This window comes from Nesoenas mayeri (genome assembly GCF_963082525.1).
Source record: "Nesoenas mayeri genome assembly, chromosome: 5".
Lineage (NCBI taxonomy): Eukaryota > Metazoa > Chordata > Aves > Columbiformes > Columbidae > Nesoenas > Nesoenas mayeri.
Genome location: NC_137548.1, coordinates 68,006,853 through 68,030,369, shown reverse-complemented (window position 1 = coordinate 68,030,369; position 23,517 = coordinate 68,006,853). Strand labels below are relative to the sequence as shown.

Sequence of the window (23,517 nt, the reverse complement as noted above, 5' to 3'; positions counted from 1 at the left end):
GCCCCTCTGTCACCCTCAAGATGCTGTTTAATTCAGCTGCGGGGAAGATTGTCGCCTTTTCCTTTAAATAAAAGACTCAATACGATTTTTAATGTTTTATTTACACCCCCAAAGCATCTCTTCTTGCTGCAGGAGGAGCAAGGAACAACCTATGGCTGTTAGTGTGCAATATGTAAAATACAACAACATTCAACAACTTTGTGTCCAGCTGGTCTTGCCTTTACCGTCACCCGGTGTTTAAATGGGGACATGAGCTTTTTAGTGTCTTAAAATCACAAGTCAGTGGCTGCAGCGCTGTTGTGCTCGTTGTGGTTTCTTGCTGGAGCTGCCGCCCTCAAAACCGAAAGCGTTTTGCTCGTTTTTCAAGCAGGGGTTGCTGTATTTGGGGAAAACCAGCATCTCAGAGTTTCATTGGTGCCAGCTAGGCTTGTGCTTTTAGGCAGAGTTGCCTTAATTCTAGTTAAATCTGTTTTAAACAGAGAGCTGAGCAAATCTGGCTATCAGGGGGGTAGGAGCCACCTCCCCTTGTTTAGATATTAGTGATTAGAGTTGCGAATTGCTTCAGATGTCTTCAGGGGAAGGACTTATCTCCTTCACTTTAAATAAACACCATGTCACCTCTATACGTTGACTGGGTTCCCTTTATGACCAAGGAAGATCTGGTCAAGCCGGTGGGGCTCAGTGCAAGGCAGACACTACAAAAACCAGCTGAAGAGCCTGATAAACTCTGCTGATTGCATCCACCAGAGTCACCTTAGCTGTAATGAGACCTTAACTCACAATTAGGTAATGACAGACACATTTGAGTCTTAATAAAAGCTGGATCTAAAAGAGAGTGAAATTAATCCCATTCTGGAGATCTTTTCTAGCTGATGTGTTAAAAAAAGGCTCAGAAACAGATTTGGGTGGTTTTTGTTGTTTTTGTTTGTTTGTTTTTTCCCCTTTTATTATGAAAGGGTTGAAGGTTTTGGCTTACAATTGCGGAAATCCTGCACTGGGGTGGTGACTCCTCTTCCTCGTGTGCCATCCAGATACGTGGGAAGAACCAGGAGCACAACCCTTTAGCTGGAAACCAAGCTACCTTTGGCTTCCCTTAGCACAGAAACGGAGAAGAAAGCCTCATTTTGGCTTTATTTCCCTTAAAATCAATGGCCAATATATCTCTCATTATTGAAAGAGAATTGGGAGATGTTATAATCGCTCATTTTAGACACAGTTACTGCCCTGGTGCAAAAAACCCTCCTGAGGTCCTAGTGGAAGAAGCAAGGAGGCCATACCCAAACACCGGTGAGTTCCTCTCTGCGTTTGTCTTTACAGACTTTTGTAGCTCGGAAAGACGTTTTGAACCCAAGAAAGAGAAATTTGCATTTTCCACATTTCTTGAGAAAGAGAGAAAGTGAAAAGGGGAAGGTTGGGTTGAGCGAGGACAGACAGATACCTGGGACAGGACTAACCTCGGGTGGCTTTAGGCGCCTGCGGTGTCAGCACGTGTGTCTAAGAGACATCCCAGAGAAAGGGACGCTTCTGTGTGCGATAAAATGTGAATATTTGAGATGGGGTGGGTGATATTTTACCCTGTACAGACCCTGGGAACGGCTGGTTTGGGTGTTATTAGGTGTAATGGATGTGTTTGAGATGTCTACGCTCAGTTACACCCAAGGTGAAGGAGGGAGTTAATGAGGACGAGGAGATGGCGAGATGTTAGAGATGTTGCCTTGCTCAAGGTGCATGCAGACAACTGCAACTGGATCATTTGAACCCATTTAAAGGTATTAAAGTGATTTAGCACAACCCTGTCTGCAATCAACTGCTCTTTTTTACAAAGAACAAGCCACACTTTCGGTTTCCTTTCCCGAGCACCAAACACCCACCCTGGGGATATTTTAGTTTTGAACCACATGATGCAAAACGGGAGGAGAAGAGTCGTCTGGAAGAAATGGTTGTTTCACCAGTGCTAGAAAACGAAACGGAGAGTGAGGCTGATGGAAAGAGAGAAGCGAGCAGTGAAGAAATAGCAAATATGTATATTTTAAGGTCATCTCTAGTGGATAACATGAGAAGCAGCCACCTCTGTTTATTTGTTTAAAACTGTGAATAAGAACAGAAGAAGAAAAACATACCGGATGAAATTCTAGTGGTACCGAACACCAAAGTGTGTGACCAGCAGATGGGCAGCAGGAAAAACGAAACAAAGCACCAAAAAACAAATGAAAAGCCCTCCCCAAACTGATTGAAATTCACACGCCTAATTGCAACTGACCAGTTGATTCCAAGCTGACTGTTCTGATACGTGCGTGGGTGACACATCTACCCTTGGAGACGGGATTTTGGGGAGATGCAGCCCTGCAAATGCTGCTCGTAGGACTTGCTCAGAGAATCCACGTGGAAGCAATGGTGCAAATCTTATTCGAGCACAAATGGCAAATGAGACATTATCTCACAAAAAGGAAATGACAACACAATGGAAAAATTGGTATCTGTGTTTCAACCTGCTTTTTCTTTACTATATCCACATTTGCTCTATGGAAATCTGTAGTACAAAAGAAAACAACCTAACAGAACATTGCAAATATAAAGCAATAATTTCCTTAAATTAATCCATTAGGGATTTTTATTTCTCCAGTGTTCCTGGAGGAGGAAAAAATCTTTCAAATTCAAGGAAAAGGCGCATTGCCCTGTGTTCCCGTGCTTGTTACTGAGCTGTGTATGGGAGCTGAATGGCTCAGGCTCTGCAGGTGTCGTTTCTGACGTCCCTTGGGGATCCCACCCCTAAAACCTCCCAGAGAAACCTCTGTGTCACCCCGCGCTCTTTGGGGAGGGTTCGTTCTGCTCTCAGGTGCCTCAGGGACCCTTCGGTAATTCGTCCTGTGGGTCCGGAGTAAATTAAAACATTGTGGCCGCGTTGGAGGCTGCCATAGGGAAACCTTCCTGGGGTTGGGGAGACCGGCGGAGCTGCTGTTTAAATTCAGCACAAGGACCCGTGAGTCTTTATGAGAACGACTTGAGGGTGAGATTTTGAGAGGTTTTGAGGCAATTCCTTGCTAGATAGGGCAGGGTTTCCTTAACCGGTGTGTCCACCCCCTGCAGAAGCAGGAACTCTGCCATGGAGCAATACTGAAGTTATTAAGGTCCCTCCTGAAGGGGAAAAACCCCTCATCCTCCAGTACATATGGATCCTAATTTTGGATTAAAGAATCCTGATGTTAGCAGACCCAAGAGGTGCAGAGATGATGGCATGCAAGTGTAATTCAGATTAGAAGGGGGTGTTTTTTTGTCTTGAAGCTACATGTGCATGAAATTGCTATCGAGTATGCTGCTCTCATTTTAATTGACCCGAACATATTGCTACAGAGTCAGAAAATCACTCCTATGTGGTCTGTTATCCATTTAATGCAACACTAATTAATGTGGCAAATTAAGGCACAATATTATTGTATTTGCTTCCCACTAAATCACAGCATCCTGCCCCCCCGCAAAGGAATTAAATCTTCCTGAACATGCCCACATATTGGAAAGAATGTGGATGTTCATGAAAATATATTGTTTGCAAGATCTTTTGCAGATCAATTCTTCCCATAATGGGACAGCCAGAGCTTTAAGATTTAAGCTTTAAGATTTCTTTTCCATATGCAAGCTATTTAGTATTATTTTGTCAATGTATTATTTTTCAACGTATTATTTCGGACCTTCAGCCTGTCCACTGAGGATAACTATCGTATTTTTTTTCTACAAATAAGTGGGTGTATTCATTCAGGAAACACCAAATACTGCATTAGCCTCAGGCACTGCATGTTTCTGGGAGAAATTATTTAACCTCTTCCTCATGTTTCTTTGTCTTCTCTGTGCCGGTGCCAGGAGAATGGTTGGAGGAAACCACTCAAATGTGACTGAGTTTGTTCTCTTGGGCTTCACCAACCTGCAGGAGCTGCTCTTTGTGATGTTTTTAATCATCTATCTCACCATGCTGGTGGGGAACCTGGGGATGATCGTCCTCATCAGGACCAACTCTCAGCTTCATGTGCCCATGTACTTCTTCCTCGGCCACCTCTCTTTCCTGGACATCTGTTACTCTTCATCTGTCACACCAAAGCTCCTGTTGGGCCTCCTTGCAGAGAGAAATGTCATTTCTTTAAATTGCTGCATCGCCCAGTTTTTCTTCTTTGCGGCATTTGGCACCACGGAAGCCATCCTCCTGGCCGTCATGGCCTACGATCGCTACGTGGCCGTCTGTCAGCCCCTGCACTACTTGGCTTCCATGTCCCACAGGGTCTGTGTCCAGCTGGTGGTGGGTTCCTACGCTGCCGGGAGCCTGAACGCCCTGGTGCACACCAGCGCTCTCCTCCGACTCTCCTTCTGTGGCCCAAACCTCGTCAACCATTTCTATTGCGAAATGCCGCCCCTCCTGCTCCTCTCGTGCTCCGACACCCGGCTCAATACGATGGTGTCGGCTGCGTGTGTTGCCTTCATCGTAACCACCTCAGTCTTGGCCATCGTTGTGTCCTACACCTGCATCCTTCTCACCACCCAGGGCATCCGCTCTGCGGAGGACAGGCACAAAGCCGCCTCCACCTGCAGCTCCCACCTCATGGCCGTCTCCCTCTTCTACGGCTCCGTGGCTTTCTTGTATTTACATCCCTTTTCCAAGCACACAGAAGATCAAGGGAAAACAGCCTCCATCTTCTACACTGTGGTGACCCCCATGCTCAACCCTATCATCTACAGCCTGAGGAACAGGGAGGTGAGGAGCACCCTCAGAAGAGCTATGAACAAGCTCCTTGCCTTCACGGGTTGCCACAGGTCCTGCTCTAACCAAAGCAAAGCAGACATCACCTGCCACAGCGGAACGAGCAGAAGAAATAAGGGTGACACCTGACGGAAGAAGGGCACCGGACAGTTCTGTGCATCTGGCGAGATGTAGGTGCTCTACCTCGTGCTGAGCACCGCAGAGTTTGAATTAGGAATTAATTCCACATTGTGGTCCCTTGAGAAGTAAATCACCTGTAACTATGGTGTTTGAAAGGAGGAGAGAATGCAGGAAAGACAATCCTAAAAACACATGCATTGTCAGTGAAGCTTTCACAGTAAATGAACTTAGAAGCAGCTCTAGAACATGCACAGCTGATACTTTCTACCAAAGAGGGTTTACTCAATATTAAATTCTGTGGCCTGAAAGAGGTGACTCAGAGCAGAAGGGGACAAGCTAAATAAGGACTACATGTTGGAGAAGTACATTGTCTTTCATAACTTTCTTGTCATATTTCCTAAGTAGTTGCCTAAGGTTTTGCTGTAGAACAATAAACACGGTTTATTATTTTCTCTGCTTTGTCCAAAGATAGTCTTATGGGGAACAGCACAGCCCCACACTTCATATATACTGCATGTAGACCACCTGTGTTGTGTATCTTGCTTTCTTGGGTGGGTCTCCCCCACAGACACCCACCAGCCTGGATCCACCATGATGATGTGCTCCTTTGCTTAGGAGGAGGGTGGAGTTTTATCCCTCATGACAAGGAGTCACTCAGCTTGGCCAGGAACAGACTTTCAAGACGTTATCTGAGCAGTCTTGGCTTTTCCCAGGATGTCATCTGGTGTTGACAGCACAGAAAGCCTCCATGCTTCTGCCCATATGCTGTTCTCAGACCTGCCCGACTCACTTGGTGCCTCCAAGGCTCTCAACGCTGGCCAAAACTCCCCCACCATCTCCTACTTATGTCTCCATCCAGGTAAAGTTTATTTTCCATCTCAGGAAATATTTATTATGATTTCTTATTAATAATTTCTGCTTCCAGGTTTCAGGGGTTGAGTCATCTCAGTCCAGGAGTCATCCTATCTAATTGTAGGCTTTTTATCTGAATTAGTCACCATTGGTTCCCCTTATGGAGACAACTGTGCATTTGGGGACTTTGATTCATCTGATCTATTTTAAACACCCACATCAGGGTGAGGTGAAGTTTTCTGGAAAAAATGCCTGTTTTTCTCCACTTGCTGCTTGGCAGTGGAGGGTGATGGGTTGCCATACGCTGGGTGTGTTCTGGAGAGCTAATTTAAGCAGAAATTAACTAAATTTACATAAATTAACTAATTAATGAAATAAGGCATGTTCTGTTCTATAAAGCGAAAGCTTCAGCTCACTGTGCTGTTGTTCTGGAGTCCTCCAGAAACCCCGCTCAAAAGCGAGGGCATGAAACCAGCTTTTAATCAATAATTTAGACTGTGGCTGAGTGTGGATGCTCAGCAGCCACAAAGAAAGAACAGAAAAGTGTCAGAGTGATGCTTTTGCTTTGATATGAAGCTCACTAATACCAAATATTAACCTCCTCAAGCAAGGTTGATTTTTCCATGGATAGATAAGCAATAACTCCCTAGATGTAATTATAGCTACTAACACACTTGTCTGTTTTTAAGAGCAATAAAAGAGAATCTTTTCTCCACAAGCGTGGCTTTGACTCCCACAGATGCCCAGATCCAAACCTTTGGGCTTTTACGCTTCAGGATAACCCAGGTAATGTTTTAAAAAAATGCAGCAGAAGAGTTTCTGAATAGTTTTCCCTTCTCTCCCTCCCTCCCCAACAGCATTTGCAACGCTTCTCTAAACCCTGAGCTATTCCCTAATCCTTGCCTCTCCATTTCTTACACCAGTTCTTTGTCATTCTCTGTGACTCCAAGACATAAATTATATATTCCAAGAGATAAGTTAATATGTATACATACACAATTCTATTTATACATATACAAAATTCTTTGTGTGAACAAGTGGGGAAAACACTCGAGCTTATGTTTAACTTGCTGAAACTAATGATGTTTATTTCTCAATGCACGTCTCCTCCTTAAGGAGCTGTTTCTAAAGTCATCAGTTCCCAAGAGAATTTTCCTGTGTGACCCCAAGGGGAGGGCAGCGGTAAAACCCTTTGTCCTTCAATGAAACAAATCTATAAACAGGCAACTTTCTTGGTCAAGTATTGATACCCTTCATCCCTGGCAAATCATTCTTGCTTTTAACACCAACACTGGGAGAAATGTGAGCTTATTTCACCTATAACATTTTGTTCTAGGAGATAACAAGTCACAAAATGCCCTGAGATGTGAGCAGACAGGTGAGTTTTAGCCTCAATATCGCTGCAAAGAGCTGGGCTGTTGCAAGGGGAGGACTTTAGGCAGGAGCCCATTCTCACACAAAATATGAGGCTATGTCGTGTGAAACCCAGGCATTTATAAGTTGCTTTTTCCAAACTAAAGGCGGCCAGTAGCTCAAACTGTGAGCAAAGCCAACCGTGGTACCAGAGGTCAGCAGCCCCTCAATTTCAGCTGATTGTTTTAATCAGGATTACTGGGATTCATCATTATTGTCCACTGGCCGGAGGGGGCAGCAGCTTGGACGAGGTGGCTCTGCGAAGTGTCTGGGACATGTTACAATGGTGGCAAACAAAGCTTAATGTCCTCCTGTTCTGGTTTATCCCAGATCTTTTACACAGAGGAGATGATTTTGCAGGCTCTATTATTTGCTATCCCATGAAGATCATGACATCGAAGCACGACCTGGGTTATCTGGCAAAGTTCAAACTGTTTTAGAGGGGGGTGAAAGTTTCTGCAACTGACTTCAATCCTGGAATGAAATACAAGTTTTCTTTATTAAATCCAGAGGTGAGGGAGCCTCACATGTAAGTCAGGGTAGGGCACCTGTCGAACTTTCCTGATGCAGAAGAGTCCTTTCTAATGGTGTCATTTGGTACCTTAACAACTCAATGCCCCCCCCAGCAATTTCTGTGACTATTCCTAACTTCTGCTTTAAGAAGATATTAGCTTTATTTCATTTTTAAACTGCTTTATCAACATCTTACTCCCCCAGTTTGCAATGGCACCACAGAATTGGTGGGGTTTCCACCGGTCCCAGCCTTTTAAAATTCTTTCCACTGTCTTTCTCAGTTCAGTGGCATCACAAGAATGTTATGGATATCATATGGATATCACCATATTTAAACGGGGGGTTAATACTTACACTCCTGTTTCAGATTTGGTTTCAGAGTTTCACACGAAGGAATGGAAGAAATTAGAGCTTTATTTTAACTTGTTCTGGCTCTCCTAAAGGAAATTCTTTTTAAAATGTTCTTGGTCGCTCACCAGTGCTCTGTCTCTTTCGATCTTCTGAAACAAGTTTGGTTTGGTTTTGATTTGTTTTTTTAAATGCAGACTGATTTCCAATGTCCGAAGAAATTGCTGGGGTTACCTCATTGGATCTGATAAGTAACAAACTTCTTCAGTGAGTAGAATAAGCTTTTCAACTTGCAAAGTGACTTTATCAAACCAAATTAACAGTGACCAGACCAGAATAAAACCATTAGGAATACATTCAGTCATGCACTTAGTTTATTTTCAAATGCATTTTGAGACAAACACTGAATACATTGTTCAACAGTTTCTCTCTCTGAAATTTGTATTTCCTGATAAGAATAAATGCATCTTTAACGTACGTTTGTGAGGAAAAGAGGAGGATGCTGACTCGGTGCTTCTCTGCTCTCCTACAGCAGCTGTGTTACGATGGTGGCCAAAGAAAATCACACCTCCAGTGCTGAGTTTGTTCTCCTGGGGTTCTCAGAGCAAGGGGATGCCCAGGCTGTCCTGTTCGTGGTCTTCTTGGTGATCTATGTGATCACTCTCCTGGGGAACCTGGGGATGCTGGTCTTAAGCAGGCTGGACGCCCAGCTTCACACCCCCATGTACTTCTTCCTGAGCAGCCTCTCCTTCCTAGACATCTGCTATTCCTCCTCAGTCACCCCTAGGCTGCTCTGGGATCTCCTAGCAGAAAGGAAGGTAATTTCTCACTCTGCGTGCTTCACACAGTTTTATTTCTATGCGGTCTTTGCCACCACCGAGTGCTACCTCTTGGCTGTCATGGCCTATGACCGACACGTGGCCATCTGCAGCCCACTGCTCTACGCCATCTCCATGTCCAGCAGAGTCTGTGTGCTGCTCGTAGCTGGTTCGTACCTTGCTGGCGTTGCGAATGCCACTATCCACACAGGGCTTACACTTCAGCTGTCCTTCTGTGGTCCCAACGTCATCAACCACTTCTACTGTGAGGGGCCTCCACTTCAAGCCATCTCTTGCACAGACCCCACCGTAAATGAGATTGTGATGTTCGTCGTGGTTGGTTTCAACCTGCTTGTCACCAGCCTGACCATCCTTATCTCCTATGTCTACATCCTGGCCACCATCCTGAGGATGCCTTCCGTGGTGGGCAGACACAAAGCCTTCTCCACGTGCACGTCCCACCTGGCTGCTGTGACCCTCTTCTATGGATCTGCTGCATCCATGTACTCCCGACCTAGCTCCAGGCACTCCCAGGACGTTGACAAAGTGTCCTCTGTGTTTTACACCATGGTGACCCCTATGCTGAACCCTCTCATCTATAGCCTGAGGAACCAGGAGGTGAAGGATGCGCTGAGGAGAGTGATTGGGAGGAAACGTTCATCTGAAAAATAGTTATCCCTGGTGGATCAATTCCTGTATACTTTCAATTCCTGTAATACTATGATATAAAAGAAGCATATTTTTCCTGTGAGCTACTGGGGACAAATGTATTGGGAAGTCTCTGCCTGTTCCTAATTGCTGGGTCATTGACTCCTCTTGGTTTACGTCTACTGTTATTTGTGTTTACAGCCTCATATAATTTTAATTTCAAGACTTTGAGCCCTTTTGACCCTTTGTAGTTTGTATTACCACTGCTGTCTTGAGAAACAATAACAAGTCACACCTATTACTTCCAGCATGACAATGATGACCAGAGTTCTCTCCGTATTAAATAATGGGCACATTTCTGGTGAACATGAGACTTGCGTAATTTAGTGCTCCCAGTACTAGCAATAAACACCGGGCTTCATAACAGCGTTTCACTGCAACAAGGCTCATCAGGCCTTCTCTGCAACTTATTTTAGCTCAATTGTAGCTGTAGTTTCAAATTTATTTGAGAAATGCCTGCAGTGCCTGCAGCTTGCTCAAGGACCAGAGAATTATCATCTGGCATCTCTTATGAGTTACTGTAAAAATACTGACGAGTCAGGTACCTGCTCCCTGTCCTGGCATTTTGATCTCATTTTAGTTATATTATTAATTGCTTTTGCTTATTTTTGAGCAATTGTGTGATTTCCACTCAAAAAAAAAAAAAAAAAAAAAAAAGAGATACAGGGGAATGATTAACAAACTTTAGCAACTCTAGTGTAGTAGCTAACTCTGTAGACCAATAGGAGAGAAAAGAGTGCTGGCCAGGAACAAATATGAGGTAGAAGCATTTAGAAGTGACCCCGAGCAGACCCGATCCTGGCTGAGAAGAAGGTCCCACCACAACCAGTGCTCCCACCAAGCACAACACCAGACCCCTCAGCAAGGAGCTCAGGGTGCTGCTGGGTCATGGCATCATCCCACCAAGGAAGAAGGACCTTGGTCTACAGATGGGAATTTAACCCCAGGGATGAGGGGCAGGTACTTTAATCAGAGAAGCCTTGAGGAGCATTGCTCTCCATCCATCCAGGCCCACACAATTGTCCTTAACACGGTCACATACCAACACACTAACCCTCCAACGCATTGGCTTTGGGACCTGGACTAGTTCTGACAAGTGAGGCAGCTGTAGAAGTGCACTTTGTTGTTAACAAGGAGGAAAGTTTCTTTCTTGTTAGTCCTCGCTAATTAGTCTCCTATGGCTTGTTAAGAAGAATGAGGTAAGTAACCTACAAGCCCGCTGAGAAACTTTCATGGTGATTAGGAAACTTTCTTGGTAAAACCCCAGAAGGTCTTGTTAAGCTGATGACTCCTAGAAGGGTGGTAGGTCCCCAAGGACCACTCCTTGCTCTGGGAAGGGGAGCAGTGTCACTTGTGATGGAAATAGCTGTCACCAGCTGTATGGCGGGAGCCTGGAGCTCAGGCCTGCTGGAGGGCTCTCTGTGCTGGTGCGAGCTTGGTCATGCACTCTAAAGAGAGAGACATCCTCGTCTTCATGACGGGTGCAGATAATGTGGTTCCCCTGGTTGTCGCTAATGGGGTGATTTGTCCCTGTCTGCTTTTGGACCCCAAGCAGATGAGGTGGGAAAGCTCATGGCATTTCACCTCACCTTTGGATCTTAAGGACACCTCACACCTTAAATTTCTTGTAATTAATGGCCTTGGGATAGATTTCCTTGTGTCTTTTAAAATTCTTACACTGCGTGGCAAGTTTAAATACACTACATAAATCCTCCGTGTCTGACTGGTCTTCATAAACGTGATTTTCCTACTGTTATGAATCTGGGACTGGAGAACAAGCATGGGAATGGGTTCACCTGGCTCTCAACATCTAAAAAATTCATTGTCTGATTATGAGATTGTCCGCCAGGTCCCCTCTGAAATATTTGGGAATAAGAGGAGGTTTTATCACATCCTAGGACAGATGGTTAGGATGGATGTGGTGCAACAGGAGAAGGTCTCAACATCAAAAGTACTGGTACCATGGACCTGCTGACTATAGTATAAGCATTTCAGAATAGATTTATCTGGATTAAACTTATTCTGGTGAGGATCTGAACACCTAATGAAGTTGGAAGTGCATTAGGTGTCCCCCTCAAGACCATTTTCAGTTTGATTTCATCCCAAAGGAACCCAGTTCATACAGCCTGACCCCAGCCTATGACATGAATGAAAACAGAGCAAGGGGAGAAAGCTGGGAGATCTTCAAACCCAAACCCTTCGAACCGCACTCCTTGTCTGAACAAGAACTAGAAAAACAGAAACACAACTTTATGGATCACAAATGGAGACAAGGAACTCCAACTTAATCATTCAACTTTTATTTATCTAAATTTGAAGGAGATGAATCTACTTTGGTCCACTTAATCTCTCCTTCCAACAGTTTTAACTATTATAAGGGTGAAGAAGATTATGTACAAAAATGAGGCCAGCAACTGCTAAGATCCCATTTGATACCAGATATAAATGATGTATAGGGAGAAGCTGGAAGGAGAGGAGGCCTGTCTGCACATTGAGTCTCCTGTCCATCAGGAAGCACTTCAGGATCAGAAGAATTTATGATCCTGTGTTGGACCCTCTTGCACCTATTGTGAAAAGCAACAAATGGAAACACAAGTAAGCAAAGACAGGTACACTTCTTGCTATATGCATCTTTGGGGATGTAATCCTTGTGTTTTTCTGTTAGGAAGCTGTCTGTCCCCTCATCAGTCTCTTCAGTGCCTCCTTCACCTCCTGGTTCCTCAGGCTGTAGATGAAGGGGTTCAGCATGGGGATCACCACTGTGTAAAACACAGAGACCACCTTGTTCCTCCCCACAAAGCTGGAGCTGGGCCGGGTGTAAATGGAGAGGATGGAGCTGTAGTAGATGGTGACAGAGGTGAGGTGGGTGGCACAGGTGAAGGCTTTCCGCTGCCCCACAGCCGAGCGCATCTTCAGGACAGTAGCCAGGATGGAGGCGTAGGACGTGAGGATGAGCACGGAGGGGATGATGATGTTGTAGGTCAGGATGAAATACAGGAGCAGCTGGTAGCTGTCTGTCACATCACAGGAGAGCTTTGCCACAGGGGGCAAATCGCAGAAGAAGTCATCAATGATATTGGAGTCACAAAAGCTGAGGTTGAATGTGCGGCTGGTAATGAGGATGGAGTTGGCAAAGCCAGTGAGGTAGGAGGCAGCCACCAGCCCCGTGCACAGCTTCTTGGACATGACAGCGGTGTAGAGCAGCGGGTTGGAGATGGCCACGTACCGGTCACAGCCATCGCTGCCAGCAGGTAGCACTCGATACCGGCTGAGCCAGCGGAGGCAAAGAACTGAGCAGCACACCCAGCAAAGGAGATGCTCTTGTCCTCGGAGATGCAGTTCAGGAGGATCTTGGGGATGTAGACGGAGGAATACTAGAGATCCAGGAAGGACAAGTTCCCAATGAAGAAGTACATTGGGGTATGGAGCTGTGAGCTGCGGCGTATCACCATGATGAGGTGATACGTACCACCATGAGAATGTTTATTTTGGAGTAAGAATGCTTCCTAGAGAAGCTGGCAACAAGGTTGACGATGGTCAGATGAAGAAGCCTACACCTGTAGATGACAATATTCAGCTAAGTCATGCTCCAGCTCAACCGCTGGCGTGCTAAATAAAAGCACTGAGGTAGCTGTAACTGATCTGGAAAAGAAAAAGCGAAAACCAACTACAACCCCATAATTAGCTTTTCATTTCTCAAAAGATGTTGTTTCCAATTTCATTTCGGTATTTCTTTCTGGATCCCTTCAAGCTGAGATGGACAATGAGAAATCCCACACCAACCCGGGGGAATGGCTGTGACGATGAGCAGCGGACTGTGCACCATGTGCTGATGCTGCTGAACAATTCATTTCACACCTGATCATTACTTTATTTTTCCCCTTTGAGCGATTCAGTGCTCATCAAGTCAGTGTTGAAATGGTATAGATTTTGGTGGAACTAAATTAAACTTCAAGCACAGCTTATGAGCGTACTTGGAGGGAGCTGCTGCTGACTGCAAACTGAAATAAAGTCTGAGGTTTCCGCTCCTCCTGGTTTCCTCCTGAGGAGGATGTGGTTGTGGGGTCTGTTTCTCAGGGTAAGTTCTGTCATTCAATTTTGTACAGAAACTGTGGAAGAACCTACATAAAATCGTGAAGATTAGGGAAAAATCCAGCTGGTTTAATGCATCACAGGCTTTCTTACATACAATAAACAGTTCACTGCCTAACTGATGCAGCTCTTTTGCACGAACAGCGGTTTAACAGGTTTAGCATTCTTCTCCTGCACTTCACCAGAGCACCCTTCACCTCCTTGTTCCTCAGGCTGTAGATGAAGGGGTTGAACATGGGGGTGACCACAGTGTAGACGATGGAGGCCACCTTATCCAGGCTGCTGTGGCTCGACGCAGGTCGCAGGTACATGAAGAATATTGTCCCATAGAATAAAGAAACGGCCGTCAAATGCGAAGCGCAGGTGTGGAAGGCTCGGGACCTGCTCCGTGCCGAGCGCATCCTCAGGACCGCGTGGAGGATACAGGTGTAGGAGACCAAAATGATGGTGCTGGTGCCCACCGTGTTTATGAGGACAAGGGCAAAGATGACCATCTCACTGGTGTGGGTGTCGGAGCACACGAGCTTCAGCACGGGGCCGACGTCGCAGAAGAAGTGGTCAATCCGGTTGGGTCCGCAGAAGGAACCTCCAAACGTGCAGCTGGTGTAGGTGACGGCGCTGAGAAAGGCCAGCAGGTAGGACAAGGCCACCAGCCGCTGCCTGACGTGGCTGGAGATGACCGTCACGTAGAGCAGGGGGTTGCAGATGGCAACATAGCGGTCGTAGGCCATGGTGGCCAGGAGGTAACACTCGGCGGTGGCAAAGAAAGCAAAGAAGTGGAACTGCATCACGCAGCCAGTGAATGAAATTGTTTTGTTCTCCGTTAACAGGTCCACCAGCATTTTGGGGGAGATGACTGTGGAATAGCAGACGTCAGCGAATGAAAAATGGGTGAGGAAGAAGTACATGGGGGTGTGGAGGCTGGGGACCACCCAAGCCAACACCATAATCCCAATGTTCCCCACCAAGGTGACAATGTAAATCAACAGAAACGACCCAAAAAGAAGAGCCCGCGCACAAGGGCTGTCTGTAATTCCCAAGAGGATGAATTCGGTCTGTGTGTGATTTCCCCCCATGACCAGATGTTACCTGCTGAGGCAAAAGGAGGAACAATATCAAAACAACTAAAAACATTGAGTTTCAGCTTTGGACCCTATTTCAGTTTATCAGTTTATCCTCAGTTTAACTACTGCACTTTGGTATACTCTGCTGTAGTTTCTAAACTCAAATTGTATATGCTTTTTGTTTTTCAGTTGTGGTACTTAGAAAAGAACAAGGATTTGAAACAACCCAAACACCCTTTTTCTGTCCTGTGCTTGGATACTTAACACTATGGATTTATTCTAGCACTCATGTTTTCAGATTTAATAAAATGATCAGACCTTTATTCTCTTTCAGTGTGAAAGAAATTGTTTTCCAGAAGACATTGCAGAGGAACCTTGTAGGATTGCACATAAACCTGGAGGAACAGAAAGTCACAGTTGTGGTGAAATGCAGATTACACAGTGCTAACGACCTCCAGACGTTTTTCCTTGGCTTCTAATCATTATTCCAGCCTTCAAATCACATTTATCAAATTATTATATATCATTTACAACAGATAAAATTTGTATTGGTAAAGTCATGATTTATACCCTTATGAGCTCCATCATGTGGAAGCATCCTAAAAACATGGGCTTACTTGAGAACTGAGTTAATTTTAAAACATGCTGATTTCAAAGGCTGATTTGTATTTTGCTGGCAATTTGAAATATTGCATTTCTTTATAACAAAATAAGACTCATCCTCGCATAAATCAGTTCATCTTGCTCTAGCTCCCTAAGTAAATGAAAACCAACTTACATAAGCCATTACTCCCTCTTATTATAAAGAAAACCTACTTTGCTAAGGCTGTTTTCCAACAGAGCCCAATAAAAGAGGACATGACATGAAGAAAGGCCACTGCCTAAAGGCAGGCGAGACTCTGCTTTGTCTTGACGTTTCGGCTTCTCCTGCATCTTCACTGCTACAGAGTGATGGGAGCCAAGGGTTTATCCCAAATCTACACATCAGTGTAACCTCTATTAACCATCTGATGTGAGATGTGCTCCTTTCCAGGCTCAAATAGCTGAGCTTGTAGGTGACAGGGCTGTAAATACGGTTGCTTATGTCCTCCTGGGAGAAAACCTCCAGGGCTGCTCATGGCAGGGCTTATGAGAGGGGAAAAAAGAAAATAAAGAAGAAAAAAAGGGGTGAAATGCAATTCTGAAAGCCATCCTGAAAGACCTCATGTGGATGATGCATCACTGGGCACAGATACACCATGGCAGTGGTGACCGGCTCATATGGGCATCATGCTCATATGGTCACTCAAATGAAGTAGTGCTTCTGAGACACTTGTGGACTATGCAAAGGTTTTGGTCTGACCTTCCCGACAGAATGAAAATGGGTTTTGAGACATTTCAGGTCTTTCGGAGGATCCCCAAATGGTTCACAAAGCACAACTGACTCTGGAGCTGCCGATGTCCCTCTGTGGACATTGGACAGCCCGGTTTTCCAGCAAGGGTGGGATGATCCACATGAATGTACCTATGGCACAGATGTCACACCTGAGCAGGTGACTCTGGGCATCCCCTATATTCAATGGTGACAAATGGGCATTTTCAAACAGTGATTAATTGCTCCAGAGTGAACTAAAAGGCCCTAATGGTCTGACCAGCAACACCTGGGGTCTCCACCCCCACCCTCTCCCCATTTGCCCAGGAGCTCTATTTAAGCTCAGCCCAGGGATCTGGCTTCTCTCTTGAGTTATGCTGGAGGAGTACTGATTTCCAGTTTAGCAATAGGTGTTTGCACCCATGGATTCCTTCAATCTGCATCTTGGTTTGATCATGGACCTCCCTAGAAATTGCTGGACCCAACCCTGACTAGGGACTTGACTTGGCTTGATCTTGGACCTGCCTCATCACCACCAACTTGCCTGATGGTCTCGAGTCTTGGCCCAGGTCTGTGGGCCTTGCTCAGGTACTGTGGGATGGTCCCCTGCACACCATGGTGTCCCCCTTGGCTCTATTGGAAGAGATTAAAGAGCACAAACCCCTGTGGTGTTCCCCAACCTCCAAGCACAACCCACCACCCATTGCCCTCTGCACCCACAGCCCAGCCAGCGCTCACACCTCTGGAAGCCTCTCTTAAAAACTTTCTGCTGCACGTTAACCCTTCAAAATGCATTTAATAGTGAATAAACACAAATTATTTTGTTAATGTACAGCACTAAGCGTTGGACAGTGACAGTTCCTAAATGTGCTGTTTAGTGGAATTTTTCAGTGTGTATATCCAAATGTAAGGATGTACTTTAAAGTCATGGTGTGTTAGTTGTAATAGACTTAATATTTCTATTTTTTTCTCTAATTTTCTCAAAGCATGTAGTTATGTGTATCAGAAAGACCATTAACTGTGAGATTTAACTGGACAAATTTGGAGTTTAATAGGTGAACACTAAATCTGATGTTAGTCTCGCTCCCTTGCAGGAGCAATAGACCATGGTTCTTGTTAAAATAAACGCGGGTGAACTTTGTCGCATAAAGACATAATATTGCATATAGGAAATGTACGATGACTGATGAATTTAACTTCAGGGTGGCTGAGACCCACCCAGCCTATGGGTCATGTCACTACCATATGTCACATTTCAGTTTATATATTAGTGTTTTTTATTTGCAACTCCTCCTTTCCATTTCTATCTATTATAAGAGGAAAATTAATAGGTCAAAAAACACCCTTAGATGAGGCAACACACAACACAGCTGCAGAGCTGATATGAAGGAGATGAATTTAGTGATAAACATTTCAAGGTTTATACCTAATTACTGGATAACTGTTTGTGTGAATGCTTTCTACAAATAGTTTTTCCTTCTTTGTCATTCTTTTGCAAGAAGTAACCGGAATACATGTTCTTATTTCCCTTTTCAAGAAAAGAGGGGGTGTTCTGAGTTGTATCTGGAGGGCTGGTAGTAAAGTGGGAACAAATGTGAATCAGAAGTGAAAAGGTTGGCTTAGAAACTCCCCAAACATAAACACGGCTGTTAAAATATTGTCACTTATGGAGCTACAGCCAACCCAAACACTTGCCTGGGGTCAGCACGGTTGTTTGCATGGCTTTTCTCTGCTGAGATTTGGGTTTGCCCCTCAGGTTGTGCTGGTTTCCAGCATCGTGGAAGGTTTTCTGCTGGGCTCCAGCTGCTCCTCCAAAAGGTCATGGGTTCCTGAAAGTCCTGGAGTGCTTGAGCCATCCCTTTGGGCAAGAGAAGACTGGAGGAGAAGCTGGGACACCTATAGCTTGTGTTGGTCCATATATTGTGCTGACCTGGAGCAAGGTGAGCTCAAACCCATTCCATGTGTCCATCTCTCAGCCACTCCTCTGGGTTCACAGCAACACTGGTGGAGAACCTGTCCATGTGACAATGTGCTTGGTCTCCTTTGGCCATGGCAAATCCCTCTCTGGGCTCTGCTGAGTCTGTTGATCCATCTGCTTCCACCTGAGATAGCACAGGATGTATGGACACACTCCCGAAATTACCCATGTGTCTATGCATAATGTTGTTGACAACTGAGAGATGAATAAATTCCACTTATGGATCAAATATGATCCAAATATGAACTGTTATTTATATGCTGACTCTGTGCTGTCAGTTTAATCTAAAAGCCTAGGCTTCCATTTTCAAAGGGAAAAATCAGCTACACTGCGAGAAATATTGTAAACTCCTAAAAATGCTCCAGGCGCTGAAGTACGTTGGTATCTATTGGGTGTGTTGAGCAGAGGCAAATTACTCTGAAATGATCATGAATATGCTATCAATTTTCTGCTAGCCAAAATGAAAATATGCAGAAAGAATGGGATTCGTACCATCTCTTATCAAAACAGGCTGTGATGGGAGATCTCGCCATAGAGGTGGAGCAGCAGAATGACCCGTCTCTGCACAAGGGAGGGAAAAATGGGCAGATGAGATACTCCCGGAAATATCGGAAGCATAGGGGGAAAAGAAAGATTAATGGACTGTCTATCCATCTTGTTCTGATCTCCCTGCACTTAACCATCGCCTGCAGGCTTGGGTCAGCCATCATCTCCTGTAATCCCAACCATCTGCTCCAGGCACCCATCCAGAGCTAATTACAACAGCCTAAGCTGCTTGCAAGAAGTGTTTAAGACACTTGGAGTAAATTGCCCTTTGGATGCACCTTCTCACCTCCCCCTTGGTCTTCAGAGGGGTTTGTGAAGATTAAATTGTGTGTCTCCACCTTTTCTGTCCCTTGAGGCTGCCAAGTGTTGTGACAGTTTTTGATATTTGTGACAATAACTAGCATGGGATTCTGCATCTGTAGCTGAGCTTTTATTAGGAGTTCAGACTCTTGTGACTCTCCTGGATCCTCATTAAGGAGCTGGCAATGTACAATCAAGATTTGTGTCTCTTAGACACCTGAACTGTAGCCAAAGCCGTGACAAACACTTGCTCCCTGGGGAGAGGTGTCCATCGCCCAAAAAGACCTGCAGACACACATAAAAGCAACACGTTGCTGCAAGTGAAGAACTTCATTCAATTAAAACATGCAGGAGGCTTTCAAAGGCTTAAGAGAGACCTTCTGGTTCATCTGGAAGGATGGCTTCAAGGGCTGGTCCTGCAGATTTATCATGGAGACATCCTGAGGCTGTGGTGGCATCCAAAGGGGCAGAGACCCTGCAGCTGGTAAGAGGAGGTGACCCCGTCCATAAGTGAGTGTGACCCTTCCCCAAAAGGTCCTGGTGAGCTCTGTTGGACTGTCCTGCTCTGGTATCAGTCCCACCTTTGGGGTGCTCTATACCGGGTAAAGATTTGCTTCTCTGTGTGGGTTAAAGAGATGAAATATTTCTGCTGGGATGCACTCTGGTATTTTGAATTCAACAGATCAGAAATTGTGGTGCTTATGGTATGTTTAAGGAGCTTGGGAGAAGTGGAGAACGCTCTCAAGGAAAGATTAACCCACCTGCTGTCCCTGAAATAAAGTGATATTCACTTTAAAAAGTAAATAATGTTCCTATAAAGAAATACTCTGCTGATGGAGAATGGTTCTTCAATGAGTCTTCTAACCCTGGTGCTCATCTGGTAGGGTAAGACTTTGATTCTCTTCTTTAATCCTGTAAAGATTTAACAGTTTTATTCTGAGCCTTTGTGTTGTTGAGGATGGAAACCTGTATTTCCCACTTTTGTTCGGGTGAGCAGCTTGACTTGGTGCCTCAACTCAGGCAACCCCAGCTGAGTGAGTTTGGCTCAGCACAGCTCCATGGTCTCATCCATGGTGTTGACTCCTCTTTGAGTGCTCTGACCACCAGGTGTGACCCTGTGCCACCATCACCCTCCCTCTGAGGTGGTTTTCCTCCTCAGATGGCACCTTAAAACGGTGATTTATCAGTCTGGATCTTTTATTTCCCTTGACCGTTCCCCTCCCTTGTGTTTTCTGCTGGTAGTCCCAGTTAGACCTTGTTTTCACCCAGAAACGAGGTGCAATTAGCTGTTGGGCGCTGCTGTTTGCACAAGGAGAGCACCCCATGTGACTTTATATTCCAGGACAGCACAGTGGATGCCACTTCTCTCTGGGTTTAGTCAGCGTGATACAGCTGGCTCATGCTCCTAAACACCCACATTTGTCTCCTGACCCTTAAATCACTTCTGAAAATCAGGTTTCATCTCCCAGACCACTTCTGGAAATATAAGGCATGATTAATATGACTGGATCATGATGTTTCGTAGTGCCTGCTGTCCCCTATAAACAGAGACTCATTTACTAAAGGGTTGATTCATCACTTGTTAAACCCACATCAGCTTTTTATGCAGGAGACCATAACACTGTGGGTAACACTTTTGCTCTGAATGTCACAGGGGAATCACGACAGGTTTTATGGTGTTTACTCTCTTATTTGTATATTCTCTAAATTGTACCAAGGAAATGCTGGATGCTCACCCCAGTTTAAAATAACAGCTTCTCACACAAATTGTGCTCGTGATCTCCCTGGCTTCACCCCCTCAAGGTTTCCGAGGCTGTAGTATAAAGCTCCTCATGTTCTGAACAAGTTTTAGGACCATGCAACACCCATCTCTTCTGTTCCTCCCCACCTCCCAACAAATTAAGACCCTTTTCATTACCACAGTGTCTTTTCCAAAACAAAGGAAAGAAAGCTACAATTTTTTTACATTTATACCAAACTATTACAGTTTTAAGCAGAGATCTCTTCTTCTGGGCATGTTGTCATGATCAGTTTGAAATAGGGAGCAATAGAAACAAATCTGGAGGAAAAACTTAATCATAGGAGGTTAAGTGCAGAACTGATGATTTGGTCTGTTTCACCTGAAACCCTTTTTGCTTCTGTATCCATCAATCTCATAGAAGTGTAGGTACTCAAATGGGATTCTGAGGTACAAGTGAACCTGCCCGAAGGTCTGACCCAAGTCAGAAAGCGGGAGAAGGTGTTTGGGAAAGCTGGGATGCTCAGCATTTGGAAGGGACCTCCTCGTTCCTCAGACAACCTCAGAGCATGTGGTTATGTACAGTCCACCCCCTTCCAGCTCCCTAGCAATCAATGGTCTGGGTGTAAGTTATAAACTTATCCCATTTCAGTTCAAATAAATCAAGACATGGTTTCCACTGTCCTATATTTCAGGCTTTCTCCTTCCTCGGTAGACACAAAGCCCTGGATGGCAGAGCAGAATCGTACATGGGTGGCTGAGTTCATTCTCGAGGGCCTGAGCGACCGAGCGGAGATGAAGGCAGCTCTGTTTGTGCTGTTGCTGCTCATCTACACCATCACCCTTCTGGGCAACGTGGGGATAATCATAGTCATCCGAGGTGACCCACGGCTCCACACGTCCATGTACTTCTTCCTCAGCAGCCTCTCCATTGTTGACATCTGCTTCTCCTCTGTGGTTGCCCCCAGGACTTTGGTGAACTTTCTGTCAGAGAGGAAGACCATTTCGTTCACTGGCTGCATGGGCCAAGCCTTCTTCTATATCATCTTTGTGACAACGGAGTGTTTCCTGCTGGCCGTCATGGCGTACGACCGGTACGTGGCCATTTGTAACCCCCTGCTCTACTCCTCTGTTATGACTCGGAGGTTGTGCCTGTGGCTGGTGGTGGGGTCCTACATGGGGGGTGTCCTCAACTCCATCATACAGATGACCTTCGTGATTAGGTTGCCCTTCTGCAGCTCCAATGTCATCAACCACTTTTTCTGCGATGTTCCTCCCCTCCTGGCTCTGTCCTGTGCCAACACCTACATCAATGAGATGATCCTCTTCTCCTTGGCCGGCGTCATTGAGCTCAGCACCATCTCCACCATTCTGGTCTCCTACATCTTCATCTCCTTTGCCATCCTGAGGATCCGTTCAGCCAAAGGCAGGCAAAAAGCCTTCTCCACCTGTGCGTCCCACCTGACAGCAGTGACCATGTTGTATGGGACAACAATCTTCATGTATTTACGCCCCAGCTCTAGTTACTCTCTGGACACCGACAAGGTGGTCTCTGTCTTCTACACAGTGGTGATCCCCATGCTGAACCCCCTCATCTACAGCCTGAGGAACCAGGAGGTGAAGGATGCTCTGAGGAGAACAGCAGAGAGGATCACAGTCAGGCTCTGAACCCCACTCTATAAAACACGACACGGGATTTATCTTGGAGGCTGTGGAGCCTTCACCCATGGACACATCCAAAACTTGCTTGGACGAGGCCGTGGGCAACCTGATGTGCCTGTAAAGTGGGACATCACAGAATAGTTTTTGATCAGAAGGGACATCTAGGAGATCTCTGGTCCTATGAATGGCAAGTTATCCGCACATATACATAGATTGGAGTGTGCATATAAAAATACAATATTAAATATCTGTATTATACAATGTGTGATGCAATATATTATTGTATTAAATGCATATGCCAACACATCTGTGTTAGTGTTTTTTCTTGTCACCCTCTAGCTTCAGTTTAGCTGCTCAGTAAACGGGTGTGGGAAATATTGTTGGTTTTAGCAGAAAAAATGTCTACACCAGAGAAATGTTGAATAATTTAATGGGTGGTGTTGGGCACTGGGGGTCTCAGTGGCTTATGGTGCTGTGAAAAGCTCTTCCTTGGAAGGCTGGAAACACAAGATCCAAATGGATAAACTTGGAAGCTTAAATGCATTTAGGGGGTGATGGTGAATAAACCAAGTGACTGAAATACAAAATCTTGAACAGATCTATGTTTGAAGCCAGGCTGCTGAGCTGAATTGCAGGCTTAAACTGATCTCTGTCCCTTCTCTTTAGGAAACAATAGGTCTTTCTCCTTTCCTTCCCCCCTACAACTTTTCCCTTTCCAAGCCTCGAAACAAAGCTCTAATTAGATTCCTAATTTATGCCCACAGCGGTTTGTTAAATACAAAGACAATAATATTATCAGTAGAGTTGGCATCCTGAGATTTGCACTTTGGAGTGAGGCAGTGGGGAAAAGGAATGAAAAAAACAACACATGCTGGAACAACAGCAAAAAGAGGATGATGATAATAACAATAATAATAATAAAAATCTTTATTTCTCATGCAAGAAGTCTTGCCAGAAAGTGCAGTTTCCCCCTCCTTTCACTATGTTCTGAGCAGCAACTTTTCGTTGCTGTGGGAATTCAATACCACCAGGGGGAACAGTAACCACGATATTCCTCCTCCCCCCAAAATAACTCTTCTGTTTCTTTAGCAGTTCAGCACTGGAAGGTCACATAATGTCACCATCCTACCAGGCTCCTCTGGGAGGGGACGTGGAGGGACAATGTTTGGCTGGGGCCCGGATGAGGATTTTTGCACCTGCAAATACTTGATCTCAGCTGCGTTGTCAAGAGTGGGGAAAATACCCTCTAAACATGGTGAAAAATAACGCA

General features: G+C 45.2%; 2 protein-coding genes across 2 annotated transcripts; one reads left to right on the top strand and one right to left on the bottom strand.

Moving 5' to 3' along the window:
* Window positions 1–3,859: 3,859 nt before the first annotated feature.
* Window positions 3,860–9,480, top strand: LOC308040945 (uncharacterized protein; the record flags this gene model as incomplete). The annotated part of the gene is made up of 4 exons (XM_080345322.1): window positions 3,860–4,797; window positions 5,578–5,723; window positions 7,053–7,094; window positions 8,504–9,480. 4 exons carry the CDS (start codon window positions 3,860–3,862, stop codon window positions 9,478–9,480), a joined length of 2,103 nt encoding a protein of 700 aa, XP_080201448.1.
* A 2,697-nt stretch (window positions 9,481–12,177) lies between these two features.
* On the bottom strand, window positions 12,178–14,684 carry LOC308040944 (olfactory receptor 5AP2-like; the record flags this gene model as incomplete). Its single annotated transcript, XM_080345321.1, is given in 4 exon segments — window positions 12,178–12,749; window positions 12,752–12,890; window positions 12,894–12,951; window positions 13,762–14,684. Coding segments are annotated over 4 exon segments (1,692 nt in total).
* Window positions 14,685–23,517: the final 8,833 nt, after the last annotated feature.